Raw genomic sequence first — 24117 nt, forward strand, 5'->3', positions numbered from 1 at the left:
AAATCAGTTCTACTGAAGTCCGTTGTTGAGAATCATGATTTATTGAATTTATTTTTGGCTCAGAACAGGAAAACTAATGTTAGAACACCAGTGCAGATCTTGATCCTGTATATTGCAGACAGACCACATATATGAGACTACGCTGAAAAACTGGGAGGGTGAGATGTCTGAGGATCCCAATCTTGAACAACCAGGAGATTCGCTGCAGAAGGAGTAACATCTGAGAGTGTTCCTTCACTTTCACAAACAAAAGTAGTGTGACCCCACACAATACTGAAGGATATGACTTCATTCCAACAACACATACTTTAAGCACATCAGTATTCCCATGGAAATCCATCAGTCTACTCAGATTCTTAAAGTTAAACATGTCCTTAAGTGCTGTGCAGGGCCCAGGCCAGCACTTCATTAATCCCTACAATAAGGAAACAATATTTAAGTCCTCCAGACACACTCAGCGCCTGGTGACAGACACATCTTTCTCATTTTTGGCTTGAAATTTTGAGTTATAGGTACAAAAGGGACTACGCCTTATTCACTCTCAATGAAATGGCCTGTGCTGCAATGCTGGTGCTTAATGACAACTGTGTGTGAAAAAGTGATGACCTTGCTCAGCATGTCTGGACTATCCAGGCCATAAGATGGTATGCAATAATGCCAAAGCTTGGTAGCTTGAAGTACTATCTCCCCTTTGAACACTTCAAAGCAGTATTATAAGATGGCAAATTCCTGCCGGATCAGTTGGCATTAATACCATTTCATAGATGCAGAAATTGAGGAAGAGAAAGGTTAAATGTTCTATCTCAGTGATTTTGTGAAAAGGTAAAAATAGAAGAACAGTGAGAACCCCAATCCTGAACTGTAAGACCATCCTACACTCTAGGTAGGTATTTTATAAAAGCCATATTCTTTTTTTGCTTTATGAGTTTTATTTTGTTCTTTTAAAATTTTATTTTAACAAACAAAACCCCCTTACTTCTCCCTTTCCATGTATTTGCTGCATATGTATTATATTTATTATATTTATTCAACACCATCAATAAAGACAAAGCCTGGCTCATATACTTGCATATGAACTTCAACTGGAAAATCAATGGCTTTGAAACTTGGCCATATATGGAAAAGGTAGTGCTGGCAATGCAGTAGATGACAGTTCCCCGTGAGATGGCGGGGAATGAAGTCCTCAGCGAGGTACACATCAACAGTACACTCTCAAAGGTGCCATTTTTTAGATAAGACACAGAACTGAGGCCTTCATGATCTGTGTTAATTAAAGATCTCATGGTACTTTCCTGTAGGCAGATGGTGTTGGTATCAGTGGCCAAAGTCCAGCTTGAATAATTACTTGGGGCTGGAGCCAAAGCCGAGAGGAGTTAAAGCAAAGCCTGTCATCGATTTCAGGGGGCTTTAGATTAGATCCATTCTTCCTGCCCTGCAGTTCTCTAATACTCTATTTCAACTGCAGACATCAGCCTTTCTTGTATAAAAGATGTATTTAGTTCTGCAGAGGCAAAGTGTTCATTTCTTTGAGTCCTAAATTACTTATATTTTAATATTTGTGTGTAGAGAGATTATTTTACCTCTAACTGTTATACACACATTGAAACCCGCTTGGAAATAACTACTTAAGAGTCAAGAAAGGAAACTTGAATTTGGTTCCTTTTTAACTGCAAGTTAGACAACAAAATCATTAGTATATCCTAAAGTTCATATTATTTAAATTTTAAACAAGGTAAGATTTTATTTTCAGAGTAATTAGAATTAGATTTGAAAATCATTTTCTCAGGAGATGGATCTCTAGGAAGCATACTTAGAAATAATTTTTTTCCTCATTCTTAAAGACTAGAAAAAACACAATAAAACTGCTGTTGATGTAATAGGTGAAGAACAGATAGATGCCATAGATATGGCCAGTTCCAGCCATCCTTCTTAGTATCAGACAGCTGAAATACCTGAGATCACAGATGGCAGATTTCCTATAGACTAAGCAATCAAATACACCACTTCTGCAGCAGTGGGTTTTATTCAGTGAATCACTGCAGCCAGGAGAAGATGCAGATTGCAGGACAGTATATTAAGCATGACAAGCACAAAGTTCAGTTTTTCTTAATACATCAGGCTGTAATTTGCAAGAACAGCCCAAAGTTATCAGAAAATTAATACTCAGGAATGTTACTGGTAACGTTCTTTTAGGGTAAAATATGTTTTTTCTATGGTTTGCTGCTGTTTTTCTAACTTAATATTCCATACAATTTCCAAACCACTTCTACCTACTACAGCTCCAGACTGTTTTTTCTGTAACATTACATAGACCTTGAATCCTTTCTATATGAAGTGAAGTTCCTGAATGACACATTGGCTCACATATGGTAGAAGTGTAAATAAATTTTTTAAAAAGTAACAAGGTTCAAATAAAGCAGTTCTAAGACAAAATACATAACCTTTATATTTCTTTGTTCAGCTTCAAGATCTTCATTGATTTTACACATATTTCTAATGTTAGTTTAGCTATTTTCAAATACAATATTTACGCCAAAATTTTATGTACCTGAAGAAAAAGATAAGCCTATGTCAAGCAAAATATTATTATCATTTTTTAAACCTGAATGCTTAGCCAAATTTGGAGCCCTGAAGGATTTTTTTGATTGTCTTTTCTGGATGAATAAACTGGTGATGAAGTCATGCTCCTTTGAAGCAATGATGCCTATGTGGAAAATCCTGCTTTCCTTAACAGGAGAATTAACAAGAGAAATAATATCTTCTTTCATTGCACTTCTGAAAGCCTTTTGGTTAGTTTTTAGCCCAATAACTTTCTTCTTGGGTTATGCTACCTGTGTTTTCCTACTTGCTGGATTAATTCTTTCAGTTGTCAGTCTTTCAGCTGGTTCTTTTCCTCATTGCCCTGGATGATGATTTAAGTCTAGGCAATACCACAGGTACAATCCATAAACGCCCAGAGCTCTATCAGATGGTTGCTCCCATGTAGGGGCAGCAGCATTGGCAGTGCAACTGCTCTGCGGCCCCATAGAGGAACAGGAACACAAATCAATGAGGTTTCTGCTAACCCAGAAGCTGTGAATTGCCAGGGCTGAGCAGTTACTCTGCTGCTCCTGCCAACAGAGTATTAACTTCACTAGAAGGCCAGGGTCAGCAGCTGAGGTTGTAGACTCTTCAGTTTTCTTAGAAAGGGTTACAGGAGCTCGCAAGTGAGAAAGCTTAGACACATAGGGCCTCCTCCCAAAGCAATAGCCAGGGAAATCCCTGAAGTGATTGTTAGTTGTGTGTGCCTCTGTGTTGGGTGAGACTATTCTTCTGCTATCAGTCATTAAAATAAGTCAATAGTAAATGAATTTACTAGTTCCTAACAGCTATCACAAATTAAGGATGCTTGCTTTTCTGCTAAGGTTTAAAGAAATACAAACTGACTACTTAGTATAACTAGCTCCTGAAATATTTAGTAATCTAAAGTTCTCCTCTAGGAATAGAAAATTTAAAATATACAATATTTATTTTTTTCCTAACTGTATGAAGATTATCTAATCTCACCTTTACTAGAAAGAAAAAAATTAAAAATAATATACTTGATTTTTTTAAATTGAGATTTCTGATTGTTTTTGAGAAAATGAAGTGGTTATCTCATTTCATTTCAAGTCTCCATCAGATATTTGGTGAATGAATAGCACAATTTGTCTGTAAGCAGTAGAGAATGTTAAACTGAAGTTCATTATGTTGACTGAATCAATAAAATCACTTTTATATTTACTAGATTATTTAAGATCTGAGCTGTCATATTTGTGAAATCATTTGAGAATGAGTTAATCACTAATGTCTTATGTCCTTTAGTGATACTGCCAGCAAATGGAAGGCAGCTGTTGGTGTTTTGCATTATATTATTTGGAGGGATATGCAGAGATTTCTGTAGTGTCTTAGTGAATTATTATGTTTGCATTGTTTTAATGTTTTATTTACATGAATCTGATTTTCCTACAGGACTTAATAATCACTGTACATACCAAAATACACTTTAAAAATTCTTCATGCTTTTGAAGCCAGGAAGGAAAAGTCTCTCTCCATATCTTATTGGCAAAGAGAATTGACCTAAATTTTAGCTGCTCTGTCAAAAGCATCTGAGGTGAAAATTACTGTCCCCAGATGAGCAGCTTCTAAAAAATCAAAAAGGAGAAAGCTGTAAATTGATGGCTTTTACCTACAGCTACAGCATTCCAGGACAGGGTCATTCAAGGACTACCAAATGGCAGTGTCTGTCTAGATCCAGACTGCCAATAAATTTTGCCTTGATTTTGTCATGGTTCCAGACGCATGGTGGGTAATCCTACATTTCTGTAAAAGACCCTGTATCTCTGACCTCTTTCCCGGCCATTTGGGTGCAGCTGCTGTGCACCGCCACAGTTCCAGTTACAATGGCAAAAAGCTGCTGGCTTACAAAGAATCAAATCAGGAACAGTTTGATAATGTTATCAAAAGGATGTCAGTCAAATATCCCCAGTGAGGAGGCCTGGAACATGGCCCATACATGTATATATGTTCCCAGACTTAGCAGCAAGAACCACAAACAGATCTGACGGAGAAAGGGTGGTGATTATTTTTGTTTTGAGGAGGAAAAATATGCAAAGACTTACAGCCACTCAGTTTTTGCCGACTTACAGGCTAGAAGTACAGTGTGCTCTTTCAGAGGCCTAGTCTTGCATATACCAACCTCCACTTGAGAAGAAACCTTAAACTGCAACCTAATAGCTGGCTGTGACATGCAACTATTCACTGCAACAAGACAACCCTGTGACAACAGTTGTGCTGCAAATGTTACACAAACCACAGGGAAAGGAGCAAACCTCGAGCCTGACTTCAAATCAGATATGCTCTCCAGATAACCACAGCATTGCCTACAAACGGAAATGATAGCTGCATAAAAGCACATTTGTGTCCCTGTCAAAAAGGACTTGGAAAGTGCATTTTCTGGATTCTAGTCTGTTCAGGTACAAAATATATACTATGTGTTTTTCCTCTCCAGAAAGTATTTCTGGTTTATTAAATCTACCACCATTACCCAATATAGCCAATGTGAAAAAGGATTAGAAAATTACAATCCACTGAGAGGTATGAAATGAAAAAAATATTGCGGTAACTTATTATTGATAAAACATCAGGAACATTTTATGCATCTAGCTAGTTAAGTAGAAGTTTTAAATGTGAACTTATATGCACTTAGTACCCAATTCTAAATTATTATAAAGACAAACTACCACTACCTGATTAAAAACTTCCTCCAATGTCAACATTATTTCCTCCTGTATTAATACTAAGTTTTGGTTTCATTTCCACTAAGTCTGAATATCATCTTAAAGAAAAGGGTGGGATGGGGGGAAATGAATATGAAAGCTGCTTCTGGATATCTTGGAGTCCTGGATATCTTGGAGTCCAGCAGTCTTCTCAGATAAGTAATTGTTTGTACATACTTGTGACTCACATTTGTTTACTAGGGAGGTGAAAGAGTTTAGGACTGGAGTTTGGACTTGTATTTTCCTTCCAGCAAAGTTTACATTCATCAATGTGTTTTTCAAAGTAATGTTTCTTTGTGAGATTGCTCTGAATCTGACAAAAAGAGCTGGACAAACTGGAAAAAAACCTTCATTTTGACATACTGGAATAAAATATTTCAGTTCTGGGAACTATTGCTCCATAAACAATTTTATAGATTATAAACTTGCAGATTCTAGTTTATAAAACTTTATTGTCAAGGCTCCCATTAATCCCAAATGAAGTTATGAGAGTGGCTATACCATGTTACACTGTCACTCCAGCCTCTCCAGTGTCCCATCTCCAGCATCAGAAACCCTAGAAGTCATGGGGCTTCCTCATCAGACTAGATATTTTAACTCTCACTGCTCTTCTGTTTTCTTCTTTGCTTGCACCCTCATAATTACTTTTTTTCTCCTTATTTTATTTTTCCTTTCAGCCTTGCCCTCTCCAGGAGGACGCTAAGGTTTTGCAAGGGCTGGGCTAACACCTGGCCCAAAAAAGAGACTTCAGGAGGAACAGATGTCCAAAGCAGATGCCTGAAGAAGAGCAGAAGAGCAGGCAAGCATATCCAGGAAGCACAGGCACTTCTTCTGCCAGATATTATATATCTGTTTATTTAATAGGCTATGAAAGAATTTGCTTCTAGGAATTTCTCCTGTTGCATTTTTGAAGCTGCATTAATTTTAATCATTTACAGTGGCCCGGACCAAGGAACTCCATACATGTACCATGTGAAGGACAATCTCCCATTGTTAGCTTTTAACCAGTTTATTTCAGCTGGTGACCCTTCATTCTTAGCAGAAAGTGTCAGTAATTCTGCATCCATGCTCTACAAGTCACCAGCTACAATTTCTACTTGCATTCTCCTTCTAGTATCTTTTACACTGCCTGAAGTGTCTCTGATACGCTTAATGAAAGATATTTCATATCTTTGATCATCTGCCTTTGTAGCTTTTGGCATATTTGTTTTTTGAGATGTGAGGTCCAATATTTTATACAGTCCTTGAGCACATTATGAATTATACTGTGATAAATTTTTTTCTGATATCCTTTCTGTTTCTTTGTAATAATTTATAAATTTTTTTTTTTGGACCATTAATAGGCAAGTAACACCTTCTGTGTCTTTCGCAGCTTACCTTGAATTTACATAGGTATTTTAGAAGGTGAGAGAAAATAGAAGTCTAGAATTCATTCCTCAGATACACTCATCTGCTGAATGATTAGAATGGAAAATTCTGGCCTTCATTTAAGTCCTCAGAGTTTATGGCAGTATAAGTGAATACACACACACACATATTTTTAATGTCTAAAGGAGCACTTAGTCACAACCCAAAACCCAGTGCAATGGCAGGGTGTCACTTAAAGGACTGGTGCTGCTCTGCCCATTTCTGTCAGTTGTAGCCTGCCTTCATAGCCACAGAATAAACCCTCTAACTGGAGATCAGGCAGAAGGAGTTTTAGTTTGGTGTGGCAAGGGGGAAGCAGGCTTAGGGTTTTTCTTTGTTTGCTTGGCTGTTTTGTTGTTGTTTTGTTTGTTTGTGTGTTATACAGATGTATTATTCCACTGGAGCACCTCAATGACCTGATTCATCCTGTGACCCTACAATCACTGTACTGAATGGAGAAGTGGAAGGATTTTGTTTCCAAGGATCAATGACAAAAGCAAAAATAGCCCCTTTGCCATCAACCCCTGGCACTTCAAGGCTGCATGCATACCACTTACTGCATGCAGGAGGCCCAAATGGATGTGCAAACCTCTGTTAAGTACAATCCAGCATAACTACCAGGCCATGCTGAAATGCAGTTGGTAGGGCTACGACGATTCTACCAGCCTAGGAATTAGTCCAGTCTCAGATTCCTTAGGAACACAAAGATTCATTACATACAAGAATTTCAGATGTATATTTTTAAGGTGGGGAGGAAAGTCAAAAGGTGTAGCCAATTATATGCCTCACATTAACATTTACTGAAAATGTTTTGGCAGCTAACAGAATATTACTTTTCTCTCCCACACACCCTCTAAAAGTCTGAAGTAAGAAAGGCAAACAATTGCATAGAAAGAGCTCTTAAACTATCCAGCTACTTATTAAATAAATCATTTAAAGCAGAATTTGCCTCCCGTAGTGCTGCAGGAATTGAGTTGGTCTTGGAAAACGATGCTAACATAGTGAGCTTTCACCCTCTCCAGGGCATAATTACTTACTACCTAATAAATTATCAACGGTTATCAAGTTCGTTTCCCAATAAATCCAGCCTTAGTGACTGGTAACAACAATAATACTTCGATTCACTGTGCATTTGAAAGACATCACTTAGGAATACCATAAAGTGGTCCTCATTAGTGAGCTGAAATAGAATGCCTTACGGCCCATTTAAAAAGAGATAAAGACACTTAATTATCATGCTGCAATATAGTTCCTTAATAGTTTCTGTTTGAGACAGCGATTTTGTGAGCAACCAGCCATTCACTGAGAGATGAGAGCTAAAGAAGTCTTTCTCTAACTGCTACAAGAGAGATTAAACGACTGGCTTTGTTTAATATTTCTAGTGTCCATATTTCTTTAATTGATTTATATTTTTCCACACAGGCACCCTAATATGGATTTAGTGTTTCCAGCTGAAGAATGGTATGCATACAAAGAAATTTTTCACTAACAAGCCATTTGGGTGACACCAGCAGTGTTGTTAGTTGGTTTATATATGCTGATATCTCCTGTAATAACTTTTGTGTGAGTGAATAGTACCATTTTCACAAAGCAGAGTGAAGAGGGATTTGGCACTGACATATACTCTATGAATGAGGGTGGGTAATTGATTTCAATATTAACAATCAAGAATTTAAACGTAAAAATATGTACTTAAAGTCTTCCTTTTTCAGTACTAATAAATATTGACCTCCTGCTGTGACCATCAACAAGTTAATAGGGATACAATATGGGAATGCCTAATTCTGTTTTGAAGAGTTTAAATATTTTCTAATGACTCAAATTTCCAATGCTGCACATTCAAATTGACTTATTCCAGCACTGAACTGCTTTTAAACCAAAGCCTGTCTTGACCCTACCAAATACACTTTATTACATTTTATTATACAGCATAACTTGGAAATTAAGGGATCCTTACCTGAGCAAGGTATGAAAATACTTTTATTTTTAAATCATTATGATTTGGAATTAATATTATTTAGTTAGTTTTAGAGAACAATAGTAAAAAATTAATCTGTCCCAATGTAGATACGGATCATATTAATAGCAGCACTAACATCACCACCCTTTAACAGATAATATGGAGAAGAAAGGTACTTGCAGATGAAATTCACCTCTTGACACTTGTCGCTTGACAAAAGTGCCCTTGTTGACTCTAACGAATGTCCAGACTAGGACTCCACATCTATACTCTAAATGTTAGGTGAGTCAGGTGAGACTGACCCCAAAAAACTCTTACTTGAGCTTTCTGAGCATCTCTGAAAAATGCATATCAATACAAAAATTCCTCACGGGAAACGGGAAGTCTATAGCACCTGAACAGAATAAACAAGAAACACAAAATAAAGCTGGTGCTGATGTGTACATTTAACTGAACATCTACACAACTGTACAGACAACCTGGTCTCTGACTGCAGCCCTGCAGCACTTTCCACCTCTGTGGGTACATGTGCTCAATTGGATCCAGCTACAATAAGGGTAAGGGGACCCCTCTTCTGTGACACTAACTGCAAAATTAAGATTAAATTTTTTCCCCAGCTTTTAAAATATAAATAAAGGCAGACCAAAAAGTGGAATGCACCTTTATAATAGTGAGCTTTGTGAATTCAGGTGGACATTTTCTGATAGCGATCTTCTGATCTCTTTTTAAACTAAAGGTATTTCTGTTATTGCTTTAAGATGTCTTAAAAAAATAAAACCACTTGTTCATAAAATCTCTAAAGCAGGAGGAAGTAGAGAGAAACTGAGGAAATTGATGTTTTCTGTATTCCCAAACACACGTACCGTCAGCCTTAGCTGAAGCTATTTGCTTTGACACCTTTGGGGATAAAAACAGGACTTCATGACAGAATAACTGTAGAACACAAGATGGCTTCAGTGCATTAAATGAGGTTTTGTTTAAAGTTCTGGTGTGGTCACTCCAACTTTGTCAAGTCTGTGTTTCTGAATTAATTCTTAATTACTATTAAGAAAAATAAAGTTAAAAAAAATTGAAGTCATAGATGAAAAGCATCATGTTTCCTTATTACACTGTAGTATGTTATAACTCAGTGGTAATTAAAATGTAATTTCAGGTATAAAAAAAAAGTCTAACAGTTTCTTCATGCATTCTTTTCTTATAACCATGTTTCAAGCACACTCTGGATCTACCTCAGACCTACAGCTTGCAGCCAAAGTTGGTTAGAAACTTCTGTGCATCTAGCAAAACTCTTATTTTGTTTTCTTCTATGCTTCAGAAGAAAAATAATTAAGTGACTTATACGCCATACTCTAGGTTTATACCTCACTAGTTATGTCTCATCATGTTAAAAAAACCTTAGCAATGTCAAGGTTGAGGTACAAAGAGGATGCAAGTGCTTAAGGAATGAAAAGATATTGTTAGGAAAAGGGTACCAGACCATTGGTAGCTTCATTGCATTCATTTCAATTCATTCACTGAAGCTGTCACATCAAAATATATCTCAGATGAGTACCAATAATATTCTTTCTATGCACAGAAGAAAAATGACCAAGAACGATATCGTACAACCTTACTCTTCTATACTGCTGTCTAAAATCTATTAGACTTAAATAATACAGGAAATTTGTCTTGCTGAACACAGTCCAAATATTAAGATTTAAAATTACCTTTCAGAATACCTGAATCTGTTATTCTATCCTGGGATTCCCACTGGGATTTTATTTTTTTTTTAAATATTAGCTTGTATTATGTAAGGTGTCTTTGAAGTCTTTCTAATGAAGTAGGCCAGCATCACTGCTGGGGTTAATTCTGCTTATGTCAATGGAGTTTCCTCTGTGCCCCTAACCTTCAGGTCATTTCTTTGAAGTCCTCATTCTATTTTCATTCTCTTCAACTGAGCATAAATTTTACCATAACAACTGTGGTCTAGGAAGTGGAATTGACTACTTACTATTTAATGTTTTTAATAAATTAATTGCTATGCATTTTAAATGCATGAATTCCACTAAAAAAAAGTTTGTGGACGTATTTACTTTTCCTGCATAATTTTCTAAAACATGAAAACTACCCATTACCCAGGAGATTTGTACCTTTTCAGAAATGCCAGACCCACTAACCACATAATTTACTTCATGAACTCAATAGGCACTTCTGGGGAGGTAAATTCCTAGCATGTATGTGTATTATTTTGAGAATTAAGCTTTGCTTCTTGTCAGCATTTAAGAGGAAGCTAATGCTTCATTTCTCTCCTACTAGGAGGTCACAAAACCAGACATTCATGACAAACCCTTCTCTACTGTTCCATTAGTCCTCTAAACTACAAAAATTTAGACCAAACATTTTAACAAGATATGTTATTATGCAGTCTGACAGACAACATAAAAAACAGGAAAAGGAAAAAAGTTTATGATTAAATATACTTTCCCATTGAATTTTTACATTCCCTTATCCTGTGGGTAGGAGTACCTGAGCAGCTATCCTAAGTTATGCAAATTAATGTTAACACAATAGACACTTTAGATCTATTTTCCTCTACTTAGAAAAAAAAAAGGACAATGTATGCGATTTTTGACTGGGCACATTTTGTGACATTTGGCTTGAAACATAATTTCCCACTGGACCAGTACAATTTCTGAATTACTCGGTTTGAACTTGTGTACACTTCTTTGACGATGATATTATCTATTGCTTAACATAATTTCTAGTGTACTCCTTGTATTTTTCTTTCTGAGTAATATTTGTTTGACTCTCTACTTAGCACTACCTAATCCTTCTCATAAGCAATTTTACTGATCTGGAAGTTTAGAAAGACTGTCAGTAAACTAGTTACTCTATTACAGATTTATTGTTTGACAGTAACAGCAACATGCCAAAATGCTTTATCCATCTCAGACAAGTAACATTCAAAGTATTACAAAGAAAGAACAGTTTAAAGAAAACATTAATCACAAAACCTTTGATGACCTTTGCAAAGAATGATGTGATCTCTATCCCACTCCTATCTTCTACAGGTGAAGGACTTCTAGTTTTGGAGTTAGTTGTGCAATATCTCTATGACGATTAATTAAGCCTTCACCTCAATGTTTCTCTTTCTCTGCCTATTGTTGGGGAAAAGTAGAAGTTTCAGGCATTTATCTATATTTGAATTTAGAGATTAATTAACGTTTAAAAAGTTACTTTAAATTTTCACCATAATGAACAGTCATTTCAACTGGAAGGCTACTGTCTGAAAGTGCTGCTTTTTCAGAAACTCTATTTTAGAAAGTTATTAGCAGCCACTGCCAAGTTTGTTGCCCCTGCCTAAAAAAATACATTAACAATGTGACAAATCTATTTAGACATAGACACAAGCCAAAATGGAGACATATGAGTCCCCACAGTATCCTGCATCTATTTGACTCTCTGTAGTCTTTGTGACCTATTAAAGCGTCTATTTTCAGGATTACACGCAACTGAAATCCTAGAATCTCTCACACTGGGACAGAGGTGGGTGGTATTTTGGAAACCAAACTCACAAACAATTCCAAGTTTTACAGGTGGCCCCCATCCCAAAACCAGTCTGTACCAAAACTGACACTGACAGTGAGATCTGGATTTTGCATTTAGGTCCATCTGTATTATAAAAATTTATCCTTTGTGTGGCTTTTACTTTTTTCTGTCTTCCTCATTTGCTTTTATATCCTTCAGAAATTCTCTTAAAGTTTGTGTAGCCATGGTGGAAGTAGCAAAGCAGATTTTTTTTAATGTTGCCATCCAGTACTAGGGACTATGTTCACTAAGCTTCTCAGAGTGTAGAACTAAACAAAAGCAGTTTCTGTTCAGCCCTGTATCTCTACAGTGTTCAACTATATTATTCACAGGCTCCTAGCAGGCAAACTTCTGAAAGTTTCCCAACTTATTTAAGTTATTCTAAAAATAAATCTTCTGATATGATTATGTCAATACTGGAGGAAATTTATCTCATGTTTTGTAATGAAAATACAATAGTTATCACCAGCTTGGTTTCAAATGAAGTTCTTTAGCTGTATTACTATTATTTTATTAAAAATAGTTTTAAAATTACTAATTTCAGTTTCACAAATTGGAAAATCCTGAATACTATGATTTATGCAAGGAAGAACATAATTTTCCTGTCTGTGACTTATCTTCAGGGAAATTTTTAGGTTTCTTGATGCTGATAATAGTATTTTTAAAATATATACACATACATGTAATATAAAATATATCTAATAACATTTAAAATTTATGGTAGAGAATCCAACAAAGGTACTTAACCATTCTCAAGATACCTCAGGTTTTAGACTTTGCAATTTCTCTCTACTCTTGTGTTCAGCCTTAGGAAGTTACTCATCTTTGACTATCTGCCCTTCTAGACTTTATGTCTCACTTAGGTTGTGCCTCCTTTCAAAGATGAGCATCCCTAGTAAAAGCCTGAGGTTTTTAAGGGGACCCACCCTCTGCTAGCTCCTCAGCTTTCTAATAATTAAAAAATCTTTAACAATCTCAGTGATATCTAGCAACCTGTACTTAATCAAGTACTATCTTTTAACAATGGAAAATATCTCTCAAAGTTACTGGCTGTTCTTTTTCTCCCTACCATTAGTTATTTTGCATGCTTCCATAACAGCATCCCACATACCTTCCTTCCCATCTAATAGTTCTGTATGTTATAGCTCTCTCTCCTCGTATAGAAATTGTTCCAGGTCTCTAATTATTTCCATTGTCCTATTCTTTTCTGGACCATTTCCATTTCTGCTATATCCCTTATGAAATTAAATGACTGAGAGTTACCAAAGTATAAGTGAAGTGGTGTCACTGATTTATGTATCACACTTTGCTGTTCTCTGTCTCCAAATAAACACCAGTTCTCACAGCATATATTATGTTTTGAACATCAGTGCACACATAAAGTCTTGTGTAAGACTATCTGAACTTCATGTTTTCACATGAATTTAGAGTAGCTCCAGTTGTACTTCCCAGCATGCATATTTTTCCATCTTCAACATATATTTGCACAGACTGAAGCTAGTATTAGGTTTTTTTGGTACAACCAAATGATTTAGTATTCAACCTTAATTAGAGTGGTCTTGAGCTCCAGGATAATATTACTACTTTAACTTAAGCTGTCTGGCTCCTTTTTCAGCTGTGAATGTACTTACCAAAAATGTTGGTCAGCTAGACTTAAAGGGATGGTAAGCAGAAACATTTCTGCAATTATTTCTCTTTAAATTTTTTTCTTTAAATAAGTAAGGTATCCAAGGAAAATTCCGAACATGTTAATACACAAAAGGTAATGGAGTCCAAAGAGTTTGACTTAGGCTATTATAATTGTATTTAGGCATTTAACAGTGCTGAGCATCGTTGGTTTCAACAGTTCCTCAGAAGTAAAAAAAATCCTGAAAATTCAGGTTTTCAGGCACCTGAATTTGTTCCCAGGAGCTTAGTTTTAAACATTCAGTACTATAATTCTCACTCAAAGTTTTTATAAGAAACAGCTGAGGAAACTAAGTTTAGGAAAGTATTGCTGTTGTTGCTGTTTGTTTTTTTTTTCCTTGATTCAAATTCAAAATTATTAGAAAATCTTTTTCTAACCTTATAAAGAACTTGCAGTATGTCTCTGTATGAGAATAATACATTTTTCATTTTTATATTAATTTTAAAGTACTCCTGAGCTCTATTAGAATACTCTGAAAACAGCTTTGCCAGGTTTCTTTGCCAAAAGACCATAAAACATAATAAAGGATTTGCATTGCATCACAGTGTTTCTCTACTGATATGAGAACAGCCTACTATGAAGAACATTATTTAATTCAAAATGCTGGGGAACAGTATAACAGAATAAGCAGAAGGGAACATTTAGAATGAACATGAGGGGGAAAAGGTTTGTTTTTTTTAAAAAAAAAAAAGTCTATCAACATGGGCCCAAGCATGCAACACTTCCAAAGGAAGAGATGTAATCCTCGTCACTGGAGCAGTCCAGATTTAAGCCACACAAGTTGCATGGGAATATACAGTAGAGAGCAAACCCACACTGCCTTGAGCTGAATAGTTGGAATGATCTAATATGCCCTTCTGCTTTTTGAACAGTATTGAGTAATGATGCAGGTGACACCATTTTGATCGGGGGGATGGTGTTGTTGTTCAGGGGTTTTGTCTGGGTTTTGCTCTTTGTTTTTTAGATCATTGATGGCACTTAGAGCTCTAGAATTACAATAAGCAAACATGCTGGGCTCTTCGGACTGCTGGTACTTAACCTCACATAGACCTCTTTTATCCATGCTTCCATGCTAACTGAATGAGCATGAACTAGCACAATTCACACATCTACAGCTTCTCTCTCAGTTTACTCTGTACGCTTTCTTAGAAGGGTTTTGATGGCTTCTTCCCAGATGGATATTATTTTACTCAACTTTATTTCCCCCAATATTTTTAACCCTCTGCATGCCATACCAGGCACAGCTGTAATCTCCTTTTAGATGTTATTCTTATCATATGCCTTTTCTCTTATATTCTCCCTTACTTCTTCACCATCTTCTGTATGACTTTGCCTCGCTTTTCATAGTTACACATTTTTTTTCCCCATTGTCCCACCTCCATCCTTTACAGTGGTCTCCATTCACCCATCTCCCTTGGCCAGTTCTGATGAAAGAAATTTCCTTCCAGAGATATTCTGCAGTGTCTTTAGTATCCGAAAATTGAAAACCTACCTGAATTTCTTTCTCAGTCTCTTTAAGAAGCCTTTTTACTAAGAAAGGCAAGCTTGAGAAGAATTTTCCTAGAGCCTTTGTCAACCCCTTCTTTCAAAATGTTTTTTCTATCTTTTGTGTTTGTAGTGCCCTAATGCACCCAAAAAAAAAAAACAAAAAACAAAAAACCCCACCCAAAACCAAAACACAAAATCCAGCAAGGAAGAAGGAAGGGAAATGATCACAGAATCACAGAATGGTAGGGGTTGGAAGGGACCTCTGGAGATCATCTTGTCCAAACCTCCACCTTGAGCAGGGACACTCAGAGCAGGGGGTACAGGACTGCGTCTAGGTGGGTTTTGAATGTTTCCAGGGAAGGAGACTCCACAACCTCCCTGGGCAGCCTGTTCCACTGCTCTGGCACCCACACAGGAAAGAGGTTTTTTCTCATATTGAGGTAGAACTTCCTGTGTACCAACTTGTACCCATTGCCCCTTGTCCTGTCATTGGGCACCACTGAAAGGAGTCCAGCCCCATCCTCCTGACACCCACTCTTCAGATATTTATAAGTATTGATGAGATCCCCCCTCAGTCTTCTCCAGGCTGAACAACCCAAGTCTCTCAGCCTTTCCTCTTGAGGGAGATGCTCCAGTCCCCTGATCATCTTGGTAGCTCTCCACTGGACTTGCTCAAGCAGTTCCTAGTCCTTCTTAAACTGGGAGACCCAAAACTGGACACAGTACTCCAAATGTGGTCTCACTAGGGCAGAGCAGAGGGGGAGGATAACCTCCCTCGACGTGCTGGCCACACTCCTTTTAATGCACCCCAGGATACCATTGGCCTTCTTGGCCACAAGGGCACATTGCTGGCTCAGGGTCAGCTTGTTGTCCACCTGCCCTCCCAGATCCTTCTCAACAGAGCTGCCTTCCAGCAGGTCAGCCCCCAGCCTCTAGTGGTGCAAATGATCCCTTATTATAAATAAAATCTCATTCAAGAGAAGAGACCCATCTTTTGGATGTCTACAGCACCACATAGTCCCTACATCGAAGTTCATCTACATTATCACCCATTATATATGAAGTCATGGGTTACTTTCCATTGTTTAGTATCCTGTCCTCTCCATTGATTGTAAAGAAAGTATAGAGTAAATTAGATATAGGCATCTATAAAGTTAACATCCATGGTTGGTTAGATTACTCCCAGCAGAAGGACACAGATGCTCAGAGGAACAAATCAGTATTGCTAATAGTCAGTATTTCCATAGTCAACAATTATGGCCTATATCAGCTATGGTCAAGGTATAACAATTTAATTATATTAAATTAAAAAAAAAAAAAAAAAAGGCTGTCAGTACATGGGTCGGCCCCAGCACTGTCTGAACCTTATTTGATTTGTGGGTTCTCATCTGTTCTTTTGTCCTCAGTTATAATGCCCTTTTCTTTCTTGGAATAAGCTCATTGAGTTCTGCCTTTCCAAAAAAATCAGGACTTACTTCAGAAGAAATTTCCTAGTACTTCTAATGTTTTATAATGCTACCTTCTTACCTCCTTCCTTTGAGCAGAGAGTGATCAGTGTGTGAACTGTATCCATCAATTCAAGCTGCTGTTTCTGCAGGACACTGTTATTGCTTGTTGCCTTGTTTAACTGCTTCTCTAGTTCCTGGATTATGTAGCTTTGTCGTGTGACCAAGCTTTGTAGGTTCTCTTTTTCCTCCTTCAAATTGTCCAGCTCCTCTTTATGCCTTTCTTCCATTTCTAAAATTCTGTGCTCAAGTAAACTAAAATGAAATAAAACAATTAGTAGATATTATTTAATGCCAACATATTTAATACGGAAACCAGAACTATTTTATTTTTCATCATAGATAATTTCTCCTACAAATGTCACATCTACTAACTCAGCTCATCGGTTTCCTCTGTCAAGCAGCCAAATATAACCACTCTCTAAGGCTCCATTTTGTGAGGTTTACATGCTGTAGTGCTTAGAATAAACTGCATGGAACTGCATATCTAGTTGTTACACCTATCCAAGTGCACGAGCATCGAGCCAGTAACACATCTATATTTAAAAGTTAAGGCAGAAAAGCCTAAGGTAGGCAGAGGGAGAAGAGCAGGGTGCTAAAAAGGACATCATTGGTAGTATGGATGGGTCAATATGATAAGAGACAAAAATGAGGGGTAAACTAAGGAAGAATTTGTGAAAGGCCTTACCACTGAATGGAGAATAAGCATTAGGATTAGCATCAAGGGATATGGAACCCACAATAAAGTACCATATGATGTGGTCTGTAAAGCTGGGAAAGGAATTGTGCACCAGATGAGTGGTATCTGCTTTCACATTAAGAATAGTACTGTTTCCCCAGAAGATGAGCGAGAGCTTTGCATTGTAAGGTAGGATTCCCTTGATTTCCTTGAGTCCACACAGATATACCCCCCCCCCTCCTTTTTCGGTTCCATGAAAGGTTCCTCAGGCAGAAAACTGTTGGACATCATACTATGCAACCTGCTTACATCAAGTTTTGTAAATAATTTAACAGATGTATGGGAACAATTTCTCCTGACTAGTATTCTTTTTCTAGCACCCTCTCTGCCCTGAGTTAGAAGTGCACAATTTGCAAAGATCAAAGGCATGTCAGACTATATCCAGAAGCATAGAGGAGTTGTAGACGTAAAGGACATCTAGTATCTGCCAACTGTGAACAAGAACTTTTTCAGGACAGTGCTTTAATGCTGTGGTGAGAGTTTAACAGAAAGATTTTATTAATATTAAAGAAATTAATTTAATCCCTCTGCCGCTTTCTTTTCAGTAATTCTGCTGTATATGCCAGAAGAGGTGTTTCTCATGCCCATAAATGAACTAGTGGTTACAAACTTGCCAACAAACTGCTTCCTGTTCAAGTCAGTCTTAGGTTTTATTTATTTGCACTCTCCCCCCACCTTTGTTTTTACTTCTGGATAATAGATCAGTGGCAAAATGCCTGCATAATTTCAGGTCATTTAACCTAACTGAAGAATGTAATAAAATCCATATGGAGTTGTTTCTACTAGATATCACAGAGCCTTAATATGAGCTGTTACAAATTATAACAATGCAAAGATTAAATTCAGGCCCTGGATTTGCTGTACAAGCTAGAGTAATATAAAACTTTTTTTTTCTTTTTTTTTTTTTTTTTAAATAAAAGAAACCAAGCAGCAAATCTCTTTTTCTGAAATGTTATAAATGTGGGACTTACAAAGATACTGAAGAAAATATACTTTGTAATATCTACATATCTAGTTCTGTGAAAACCGGAAAGATCTGGGTAAAGGGAGGGAAAAAAAGAAAAGATGGGAAGGGAAAACACTTTTTCATGGGGTCCAAATGCAAAGAGAAACATAATATCTCATTCTAAAAGGCTTATTAATTAGTAAGGAAAGCACAACAAGATTCAGGGGACTGGAATCAGATGAAAGAAAGCTTCAGTCTGAAACAAAATACATATTTTGAAGCCAAAACCAATAAATTATTTTAACACCTTATCAGACCTGTAGCTGATTTTTTTCATCACTTGAACGCTAACATTAAATATGACGGCTTTATGCTCTACAGTCATATGGATTTTTTTTTTTTGAGAATATTTATGTAGAAGTCTTTGAACTTTGTAATGCAGAAGATCAGACTAATTAGTTAGCCAAAAGTGGTTGAAAATGTCCTGAGGGTTTAGTCATAAAATACTGTTCAACAAAGTAAAAAAATATTCTATGTGAGTTTTATCAGTCCTGTCCACTTTTTCATGGAAATTATTGAAATGCTCATTTTGACCCTAGATTTAATCCTTCTGATAGACTGTAAGTTACATCAGTGCACTTTGGGTAGGAACAAGGTGGGCCCTGGCCACAGTCTGTGATAAAATAGGTGCTAGGTGTGGCCACATCCCAGTCTGACATCTTACAGTCCACTGAAAATGTGGCGTACTGTCAACGTAAGAGAAGATGCCATTCTTGAAGCCAAAATATTGCTTTATAGTAAAATGGTAAGTAAAGACAAAAGAAGTTCCCTTTATCTTTGTCCATATCTTAGTACTGTGCAGGGCATTTCCCTAATTCCACAACATTCTGTCTGCATGTCCACACCTCATGATTTCCATATCAGAATAATTTCATGTAAAAGAAAGAGCCTTTGACAGCCAGAATTTGTGCATTGCATTATTTGTTTCCCACCGTAGCCTAAGACCATAGTAAATGAACCCATGGTGATGACAGTCTTATTTGTAGCAACACTGGCTATGTCAAGCAAGAAGGAAGAATGTTTAGAGCTTCCCACTTTGGCATCTACCGAGACAGACAGCAAGCAGATGTTTTACAGCTTTAGTAATAATACACCCTAATATTTATGAGTAGTGTGTCAACAACATGTGGTAGAAAGATGGGAGTGTCACAGCACTTGGTTCCTTTAACGGTTTTCTATGTAGATTAAAAGTTCTGTTATTATAAACTGCAAAACTAAGCTATTTTAAGGAATGCATATGCATTTATGCAATGATCTTTCTATATCCATAAATCTACAACAGATAGGAATAAGTCCTGAGGATAGGACCACTCCCTATATTCCTGCGAGAAATCCAAAACAGCCATTGTGTTTTACTAAGAATCAATGAGAAACTTTTGGTCAAAGCTCCAAATGAACTAAAGCAAAACCTTCACATAGATTGAGGATTTCTGCACTGGCCTATCCCAAAAGGAAGAAACCCTTAAAAACCATGAGAAAACTTGCTGTAATGGCTTTTGACTCTAATGTAGCCAGAATTTTTCATTTGTATTGTCAAATTCATATTTATTATAGCTCATTTAAATAAAAAAAAAGTGTTAGAAACCTCATTAAAAAAAATCCTGAAACAGGTTGAAACCAATCAGAAAGATATTTAGTGTTATTTCTTTACCAGTTGTGAGACTACTCTGTTCTCTCTTTTTTCCTTGTGACATCAGACAATTTCTAATAGACAAACACCGTGAAGAAATAACTTTGCTGAGTGCTTGAGTGCTTGGTAAAGATAGTTTCTCAATTTTCTAAAAAGGCATTGTGAAGACAGAGTTAAAATGAAAATATTTCTGCTAGTTTTCATTTACAAGTATTGCTGCATAAAATATTAAAGAAAACAAAAAGAAGGCTGTCTCTATACCAATTAGTCCAACAACCTGGGAAGGTTGACTGAAATTGTTATATAACATATTTTTAATAACTCTTTCCAGTAAAATGTTATGGGCGTGGTGTAATGACTGGATCTTTTTTACAGTAAATTTACTGTAAAATTTACCTTCACTTTTGAAATTCTTATACATTTCATGTACGTTTGAAATTCTTACATGTTTGAAAACATTACTGACCTAGACAGATGAAACAGTAATGGGAACTACAATACTCACGGTAAAAATAAATCACCATTCACTAGAAGTATCACATATATAAATATATACATACACACACGTGTGCGCGCGTATATATGCTTTTTATAGTTGTAGCCTTCAGTGTGGGGAAACAAAATGAAGTTGTGAAGAAACAAACATTGCTAACCCCAATAAATACAAATATTATCCATTGGACAATGACTCTCTGGAGCCATTATCTAGAAGACAAATTAAAACACACACATATACTTCAAACCCAAACAAATGTAATTTTCCTAAAGGTTAAATGTGTTCAATGTCTATCCTACTGCTCTTGGTAAAGCTAGGAATCTATTTTTGACCATACAAATGATGTGTTAACTTTGTCAGGATGTAAGTCAGTGGCATGCCTTGGTGCAAGTGTGCTGTGTTCAGCTGATTCAGAAAAAGCCCTCTGATAATGCTGAGGAGGGTAGAAGGCCTGTACAGAAGTCAAAGAATGACTTCCAGTGAAATCTGCTGTCATTTTAAAAGGTGATGAAGTAGAATATATAGAAAGCACTCTGGTAGGTCTCTGGGGAGGAAGGAAAGTCTGGTTTAGACAATCTGCCTTATAAGGTAGGTAGATTATTCACTAATTCATTCCAGACCACAGCAGTTTAAGAGATTTTTTTTTTTAATCTTTGTTTTCAGAGGCCTCAGTTTAGACCTGTGAGAACAGGATATAGACCAGATCTTAGAGATGGAGATCTTTTGCATTAAAATAATCTTTTAAAAAAATCTGGATTCATTAAAAATACAGATAGAAACATTTACTTTGTTGAGTTATTCAATAAAGAAAGACAAGTAACATCGCAGTAGGAAAAAATCTTTGGCTGTATACAGGTAGTTCTCTTGTATTATGTATGTATGGGAAGAAAAATAGGCAAAGGATTTAAATGCTTACTTTTGAGTGCAATAACAGTATTTTCTCACTGAGACAGCTTCTTTGTACTTGCTTTTACGTGAGTGAAATTTTCCTCTATGATTAGGTGTTGACCACTCATACTTGCTTTGATGGTCTGATATTGTCTGATCAGTTTAAGGAAATATAAATTACATGTCCCTGTATTTCTCAAGAACAGTAAAATAACTGGTCACTTAGCATCAGTAATCCTATTTTTTTATACCAATGTCAAGATAATTCCACTGAAATCACGAAAGCCAAGTGAAAAAAATCTGGATTTATCCTTTTAGTGTATGCAAACCCTGCAAATAGAAATGTTGTGTTTCCTCATCTTTTACACAGTCAGCTGGAAATTCAAGAACCATTCTTGAGCCCTCATCTTTCATAGGATACACCAGTTCTTGTACTGAAAGTGTTAATATAGTTGGTCTACAAATTCAAGCTGCATTTTATGTTTAAATTCTACTTCCACTATTTATTGCTGAAAGATCCAGAATTCTATTATATTTTTCCTCATTTGTTTCATTTGAGTAAATAAAAAGTTGTTTTCACACTTGCATATTTAAACAAATGGCACACAATAGGTTAAATGCAGCTGGTACATTCTGGAAAAAAAAGGGGGGGCTCATAAAGGCACTTAAGCAAGGAAAACTTTTAAGAATAAATCAAAATAGATTTTAGAAAGCTCTTGTGGGAGAAAAAATGGCAATGGAAGAAACCACCATTTACATTGCAGTGGGTGGGAACCCACAAAACTATATTATTTATGGCATGAGAGCCGTCAATAGAAGCATGATTCTGGGACAAATGTGACTCTACTTATGCAATGGAATATCTTTCACTTCAGTGAGATAAAAAGAAAAATTGGCCAATCTTCCCAGCAGAGGCAGGAAGAGAAAGGCCAAGAATAGATATATTTCTAGTTTAAAGAACATGCATCGGTCCCCTGTTGATATGCAGTGTTCATTGTATTTACGGATAATATACAAGTTACTGTAGTACATCAATGATTAGTTATTATTACTATAAGACTTTGCATTACTTTCATCTAAAATCCAGTTCTTTGAAGGTGATTAAGATCATTATTTTTATTTTATATAGAGGAAATTTTAGCACAGAGAAAGAAATCATCTGCCCACAGTACACCATCTATTTTGATTATATTTGCAATGATAATAGTTCCTACGCTCATTCCCGCTGTGGTGTACACCTACTGCAAAAGAAAGGCCCTTTCTAAAAAAGGCTTACATTCCATGTAAGCAATGCGGATAAAAGGACTTTTCTCTGTTTTATTGATGAGAAAGTGATATGGAGAGGGATGAAGACATTTGAATTGCAAGGAACTGCTGAACATAGCCTTATGGGTAATCTGTAAGTACCGTTTAAAGTTAAACAAGCTAAAACAATTGGCATGTCCAGAAACTTAATACCTGCTGAGATCACCAAGATTTGTCCCATGGTGAACTTGACACACACACACAGTTGATTTCAGGATCAGGACCAAAAGGCCAAGATTACACACGTCTTTGGTAGAAGTAGATGATGATACAGGATCTGATGATCCATATTTTAGCATAATCATAACACTGTCCTCTCCTGAATTTTATCACTCCCAAGGACAGAGAAACAGAACTTGGACAGTGTATGCCAGGTTCTTGCTTCATTGCAAGATGAAACCCCATGTGCTTTTTCATTTATTCACATATAACTATACTTCTGAGAGAAAGAGTTGGGCATAAAATGTGCTTTTTAACATACCCGTCCTTTTCTTCTGAAAAAACAAGGCAGACCATTTTGTCATGTCACAGACCATTTCATCATAATGCCAGCCGAGTCAAAGGTGAACTTAAATAAAACTTATTTGTTTACTGACATGAAGGCTTTACACCCTGACACATTGTTAATATAAATAAATAAACTCTGATTATTAAGTACACAAGAATCAGTCTCTTGAGCAGCCAATAAAATTTTTTTGCTATCCAGATTGCACTGGATAAAAACTCAAGTATTTATATACTTAACTATTGCTTGGGTTAATCCCAAATTGAAATAAGTTTATAAAATAAGTAGAATGAACTGCCTCCTGCACACGCCTGCTCTCTCCATGGACTGCAGGGAGAGACCACAAACACAGTTTAGGTGAATTACTTAATTTTGAGATGGTTGAAGTCAAAATTAATCCCACACTAATTTATTCGTATTTCAAATTGGTGAAGGGAAATCTGTGTAGTTCAAGAGTGTTCAATGTAATCTAACCTCTCCAAAATAACATTTGCTGGAATTACAGGTTATAAACAGTTGTTAGATTAAATACATTAAATTGTTTTTCATAACCAGTAGCAATAATGGTATATTATTTGATCAGCTTTGCAACTAGACACATTTAGGAAACATATTTCTTCGTAACGTTTTCTATTTT

At 36.3% G+C, this 24117-nt stretch overlaps 1 protein-coding gene across 1 annotated transcript in view; it reads right to left on the reverse strand.

Annotated features, from left to right (window-relative positions):
• Nucleotides 1–24117, reverse strand: part of ANGPT1 (angiopoietin 1) — a 175627-nt gene that overhangs the window by 67126 nt on the left and 84384 nt on the right. The window contains exon 4 of the mRNA XM_075085607.1: nucleotides 16934–17166. Coding sequence (XP_074941708.1) covers nucleotides 16934–17166 — 233 coding nt within the window. The remainder of the gene's footprint in view (nucleotides 1–16933; nucleotides 17167–24117) is intronic.

The sequence above is a fragment of the Phalacrocorax aristotelis genome, chromosome 2 (assembly GCF_949628215.1).
Source record: "Phalacrocorax aristotelis chromosome 2, bGulAri2.1, whole genome shotgun sequence".
Classification (NCBI taxonomy): domain Eukaryota; kingdom Metazoa; phylum Chordata; class Aves; order Suliformes; family Phalacrocoracidae; genus Phalacrocorax; species Phalacrocorax aristotelis.